At 40.4% G+C, this 6,164-nt stretch overlaps 1 protein-coding gene across 2 annotated transcripts in view; it reads left to right on the forward strand.

Annotated features, from left to right (window-relative positions):
• The window catches only part of LOC111260211 (nose resistant to fluoxetine protein 6), an 18,991-nt gene extending 12,876 nt beyond the window's left edge, over nt 1-6,115 (forward strand). The window contains exons 4-13 of one of the 2 annotated variants that reach the window (XM_022832786.2): nt 157-340; nt 1,024-1,144; nt 1,497-1,590; nt 1,927-2,179; nt 2,523-2,617; nt 3,027-3,255; nt 3,875-3,994; nt 4,653-4,877; nt 5,436-5,591; nt 5,972-6,115. In XM_022832786.2, the coding sequence (XP_022688521.1) occupies nt 157-340; nt 1,024-1,144; nt 1,497-1,590; nt 1,927-2,179; nt 2,523-2,617; nt 3,027-3,255; nt 3,875-3,994; nt 4,653-4,877; nt 5,436-5,591; nt 5,972-6,076 (1,582 nt within the window). In that variant the 3' untranslated portion in view covers nt 6,077-6,115. Of the gene's footprint in view, nt 1-156; nt 341-1,023; nt 1,145-1,496; nt 1,591-1,926; nt 2,180-2,522; nt 2,618-3,026; nt 3,256-3,874; nt 3,995-4,652; nt 4,878-5,435; nt 5,605-5,971 lie in introns of both variants that reach the window. The other variant, XM_022832785.2, reaches the window with a different exon arrangement.
• Nucleotides 6,116-6,164: the final 49 nt, after the last annotated feature.

Consider the following 6,164-nt stretch of genomic DNA (forward strand, 5'->3'; position numbering starts at 1 on the left):
TATATATGATCACAAGCGATTTGATTGTCCATAATATGAAACCCACTTTTGCTGCCAACATTTAAGACCATTTCACAAAGCGAACTGGGGTACTGAGGGACGGTAGAAGGCTAAAATATGTCGCTATTGATACTGGTGTTATTTTTGTGTTTCTAGATGTATTCTGTGTGTCGTGGTCATGTTAGTATTCTTGGGAACAGCATTCGACTTCTACCCATCATGCGTCTGCAGTATTTTGCTTCCAACAAAGAGCGAAGGGAAGCAATCAGAGCGAACGAGTCTCATGAAGCGTATCGTGCTTTGTTTCTCGGCAAAGGCTAATACCAGTCTACTTTTGGAGGTACCTTGGAAAATCACGTTGGCCAGCTAGATACTGACGCACGACTCAGCTGTATTTTGATTTTACCATACTATATAGAAAATGGATCGAAAAAAGATTTCACAGTTAAGATTATAATAGGGAAAATCAAGTTTAGATCTCGAGCAAAATGCTTTTAATAACAATGTCTTTAGTGATATTAGAGTTGAGTGGCTATCATTGGGACGGTGGATTAACGCACCGTACCAGATATGCTCAGTATTTGACCGCTTTTTGCACTGTGATTCGGTACGATTACCTCGTCGATTCAGATTCGATCAACCTTTTACACTAGCCCCATTAACTCATTGCATAAATCCACTGCATCGCTCGAGTCACCCCTTTACTCCTTGGCTATTATCCTGACTAGGCAGTTCGACCACAGGACATCAGTGATTCTAGCTTTGCTTGTTGATTCCGGTGTCCCATTCTAGTCATCGAGTGGTCTTGTAGCTTACTGCCGTTGGATAATTGAGCTATACTTATTTCTTGTAAATGGTTGCGGCGTGACCAGCCTATCTTCGTCATCCGAGCTGCTTGTAAGCATCGCTGACCTTCACTTGATGGTCAAGTTCAATGGCGACCATAGACATAGATAAATACATGTAGGACCAGAACTAAAAATCGATCAATATATTTTGTCGTGTTTTCGGGAACGCTTTAAGGTAAATAACAATCCTAATAGCGACGCTTATGCTTACCGATTCTTCCACGGAATCAGATTCATTTCCATCTACGGCGTTGTTGTTGGCCATTCTTTTTCCGTATTCAACCTCAACAGCACATGTAAGTACTTGCAATTGGAGGCATGCCTTAATCCTGTTTGCTTTGTGCCCACAGAATCAATACTATAGAAATTAATTAGAATCCTTTTATCTAACTTTAATTTTAGCCTTCATACATAAGATTTTCGTGATCCTGGCCCGGAAAGTAGGTTTGTGTAGGAGATCCAAAAACAACGAAATCGTCGTTCGCTTTATAGTAGACCTTTTTTTCTAGGTGTGGACAAATTGGAACCTATGAAAAAAAAAAAAAAAAACTGTAGATACAATAGCAATGCAAATTAATAACTTGAATAAATTTAAAATTAGCAGATTATACCTTGTACGATCCTAACCAAGCTTGGCGAACTCTGCAGCTCGACTCGTAAATGCACTCCACTACGGTGAAAGCTATTGGTTCTGCTTCATTATGTCGGCCTACCTCTGCGTTGATACGTTCCTTTTTCTCGCGTAAGTTAGACAGCCATAGACTTTCGATTGCATCACATGCGAATTGTTTCGTATGTTTTCGTCAATAAATCTAGCTAACATCAACGAACGCCTAAACTCAAGCTTTATTTAGTTTACTTGCTTAAAAACATCTACCGATATTCAACCGGACCGATTTCGATCGGAGACAGTTACGGAAGCTGTTTCGCTCTGTCCGAGATATAGCTACAGGTATATGATACTTGGAGATTCGATATGTTTATATGTAATTGATCCTCGTCCAACTAGCCATCTTTAGATGTAATCCTAAAAACATGTATTTGTTAGGCCTTAATCTATTTTTTGTACTTTTTACAGCGGCTTTCTATTGACGTTCAATATTCTGAGAGAACCTATGGACAATCCTGTACTTGTAGCTGTAATACCACTTATACGCAGATTTATACGTGGTACTTTGCCAGCACTCTTTGTTATGGTCATCCTGTTCCTGATACCTGTTGTATTTGATGGTCCCAGAGTTATGGAGTGGTATGAGGACTACAAAAGCCAATTCGACAATGACTGGTTGGCGGTACTCCTGCAGATTCGCAATTATAACTCCGGCCAATACGTACGTGTCTGCCGAAAACTGACTTCGTTATCTTTGACCCACATCGACATGCACTCTGATAGCTAGCTCCCATAAATGTAACTTTTTATTCATTTAACAACTTTCTTTTAGTCGTAAAGTCTCATTTCGGTGTGTAGCTCTGTTCCGTTACAATCCACGACGAATGTTAGGCTTAGCTATCCATCTTAGCATATATTATTAAATGTGTGTGGAAAATATAGCTATTTTCATCTACTAAATGCACGGATGCATAGACCTAGCTTCGCTTTGGACTCGATTCGTTGGAAGTCGTGGTATCAACCCCACTAAGCATTACTTGTGTCATATCTGTATTGAATTGCAGGCGAACGGCGCGCCCTGTATGGGACCTCTGTGGTATCTTTCCGTGGACTTCCAGCTATTTTTCGTGGTCGTCATAACACTTGTTCTAACAAAACGGCGAGTTGAGTTGATTACATGGACATACCTTGGAGAGTCCTGAAGCACAGCCCGCTATACTTTTCTCTAATTACGATTCGAGCTAGAATGATAAGACTTAGCACATATTGGCAAGCAATTATCCAACGTAAACGTTTCGAAATAACGAAAGCTTTCCAGCATTCAGGCTCCCCACTTGTGGCCCATCGCTCGTGTCCCGTGATACGCGGCGTAATACTATTTACTTAAATCAAAAGTAGCTAAACGACGAGATCATATTGATAACTGAATTGATTTAAACAAATCATTTCTATCTATGCAGCAAATCAGTGAACTATGGTGGCTGTAAGGTAGACATTTCATCCAGCCTGCGAGTAAATCTCACTAAGCTGAGCTATGCCTTAGAAGAACGTTGAATTTCCCGTTCCAGGAAAGCGAAAACTGTTCACTGGATGATGACGTGTTATTCGGTGACCTGTGCACTCTTCATCGCAATCTACATTTACGATACCGTTTACACACCGTTTGTTGTTCCAATGGCCGAACAGTGGGAAACAATCAAGCTAACTATATTTTATTTCTATATTTACACGCCAGTTCACGCTGTGATGTTCTTTATGGGAACTTCCACCGTATACATCATCCGTGACTACAAAGAGGTATTACTAATAATAACCAAATACTATCCTTCAATGCGCCGTTCACGGTACCGGTCGCCTACTCTCGTGCGAAGTCAACCAACCCCGCTCTATAATTAATCGGTAGCTTTTAAGAGATAAGAGCGCAATCCACTATGCATAGAAATCATTCCCTGTTGCAGTTCACCTGTAATCTGCCAGCTGCAAAAACACTTTCTTACGTACGCCGACGATGACAACAGTGCCCCGCAATGGTACTACGGGCAGGACAAACGCACACATAGCTTTTCCACCTTGAAAAATGGGTTCTTGACTAACGTAGCCTGTACACGACAGATGGCCATACGCCGTTTCGTTGCACTCTGTTCGCTCGAGTCAACTATTGTCGTAATGGTGATGGCAAGTTCAAAGGAGGAAGAGTTCAGCGGGATACTTGCTTTGACAATATGATAAACAGTATTTTGTACGATCGAAGACAAATGTTTTGTCGAAAAAGCCGTTAACTGATCTCTGATCCGAATAGAAGGCACAGTGGAGCTGGCGACAGGAAATACAGGTATAATTGCTTACGCGGTCTGCATGAACGTGCAGTATGCCATTAATCGTTAGAACGTCTGTCGAACCAAATGACTATTTTCAGAAAAAGATCTCATTTTGGATGTCTTTCTGCTGTTGGGCTGTCACATCTACTTGTGTCCTGATTGCCGTTTTCGGAACTCATCCGTGGAATAGTGGAAACTACCCCGGGGAAGCAATCAAGGTACGCTCAAGTACTGCAGCTAAAGGAACTGCAGATTCAGGGAGCATTCGATCTAGTCCAATCGTGCATAACCAAACAATTAAAAACACGGTAGCACAGTAAGCCTTTGTTATTGCTGGAATTACTACAGGACTTATTAAGAATGGTAATTAGGATGAGCCAAGCAAATTTACATTCTAAGGATGCATCGCTTTATTACAAGCAATAGTGTTCGTAACTTATTGCTATCCAACTTCCTTATATAGGTTTTTTCCCAGTTACAAAAATAGGCTTTTCTTAAAATTTAGACTCATTTTGTGCCGAAATATCCGCTCGCAGTTAAGAAAAAATAGCATCATTATGAAAATGAAATGGCTTACATAAGCCAGTACAACGTAGCTTTGGCTACAACGTAGCTACAAAGTGGCTGATAACTATTACCCGTCACACGTTACAACAGAATGAAGTTAGGTAAATTAACAGCTGTTATACACAAAATAGTAAGATTAACTGCTCAAACGAAATACTAGATATGTGATTAAAGTTTAACTAGTTATGCCAGTGGACGAACAGCTGTAGGCAAAAACAGACCGCTCATTTCTTGGCCAGCGTACTAATCGAGCCAAGTGATTCTGGTGTTTCTCATTCGTCTGTACGTGTGTTTTGTTTATGTTGATAGGTTCTTTTCGCCGTGTTCCAGCGACCTTTTTGGGGCATATTCTTAATGTGGTTGACGTTCTGTTGCGCTACCGGCCGTGCCACGACTATCACACGTTTCCTGTCATTACCTGTTTTTGTACCGTTGAGTCGTCTCTCATTTGGAGTATTCCTGCTGCATGTGCCAATTATCTTTTTAGAGTTCATCACCGCCCGAGAACGTCTCTTCTATAGGGTCTTTGTTATGGTACGACTAATTACATCTTTACTACGAAAAACTAGTCTACTATGAACCTATAATTAGACCGAATGGGGCAAAAGTTATTCTAGGGGTGAGGTGAAGGCAGGCTAAGTTTTGCAAGGAAAAAAAAAAATAGCCTTTCGCTCATTTGAAAAAAATGTACGACTGAATACTGCTTAAATAGTTAGTCTCAATTATGGCGCATTAAATTCAAAAATCCACTCTTGAAGGGTGCATTTCATAGAACCGTTTATCTAAACAAAATATGTCCATACTTCCAGCTTTCATATTATAACACAGTGGGCTAAACGCTAGACAATCCACAATATCAGAAATAGAGTATCGTCAGTCCTCGATGTTATAGTAGATTTATATGAATAAAAGAATTTAAATAACAAAGAAGAAAAAACATGCCAGAAACTCAACGATTTCGGTAGCAAGGATCAGTGTTCTCTGGAGCATGATGGCATTATTTTTAAAATAGATCAATGATGCTGCTTTACTGGTGTTGCAAAGCGTTCAAAATAGGACACGTTTATTGATCTCGTGTTTCCGGCATCTTAGCTCAACCGTTCATTCAGTACCACGATATGGAGCCTTATTGTTGCATACCTCCTCTTCCTACTGGTCGAAGCTCCGCTCGGTCGAATTGAAAAACTCGTACTTCAGGCATGCCGTGCAAAAGTCAGCGCTGGCAACAATAAAGTTGCAGATATCGAGGTGAGAAAGAAAAGTAAGTATTTGCATTACATATAGATATAAATAACATCCACAAATAACCTACCGTCTTGTAGGACTATAAGCCGCAGGACAACCAAGCATCACGGTCAGGTGCTGTAGGCCTTGTAAAGGAGTTAAGAGAGAATCGACGTTGTTTTTTTTTCTCATTATTAGCCTTGCGCTTCCCACATGTGAGTCGCAATATATCTCATCCTGTAGTATCTCACACTGTGAAGAGCTTAAGATGTTTATAGCCGTTTGTGTCGTTCTTCCTTCATAAATGTTCGATCTTCATACATACTCTGGATCTTCATAAATGTTCATTACGCCAGGTTTACGTATATATATATATATATACACCCTACAAACTTTTTTTGCAGACACCTATGCGCCATCGGTCGCTGTTCATGACGGAGACGGTTTCGCAAACGATGGTCCCAAACATTTACAAGAACAACTTAAGGTCCTTCAAGGCAGTTCCATAAAGCTTTGACACATCAGCGCCGGACCATGTAATTACAAAATGCAATTAAACAGATGTTAAACGAGACTTTTTAGCTAATACTTCTTATA

This window comes from Varroa jacobsoni, unplaced genomic scaffold, assembly GCF_002532875.2.
Source record: "Varroa jacobsoni isolate VJ856 unplaced genomic scaffold, vjacob_1.0 scaffold_410, whole genome shotgun sequence".
Lineage (NCBI taxonomy): Eukaryota > Metazoa > Arthropoda > Arachnida > Mesostigmata > Varroidae > Varroa > Varroa jacobsoni.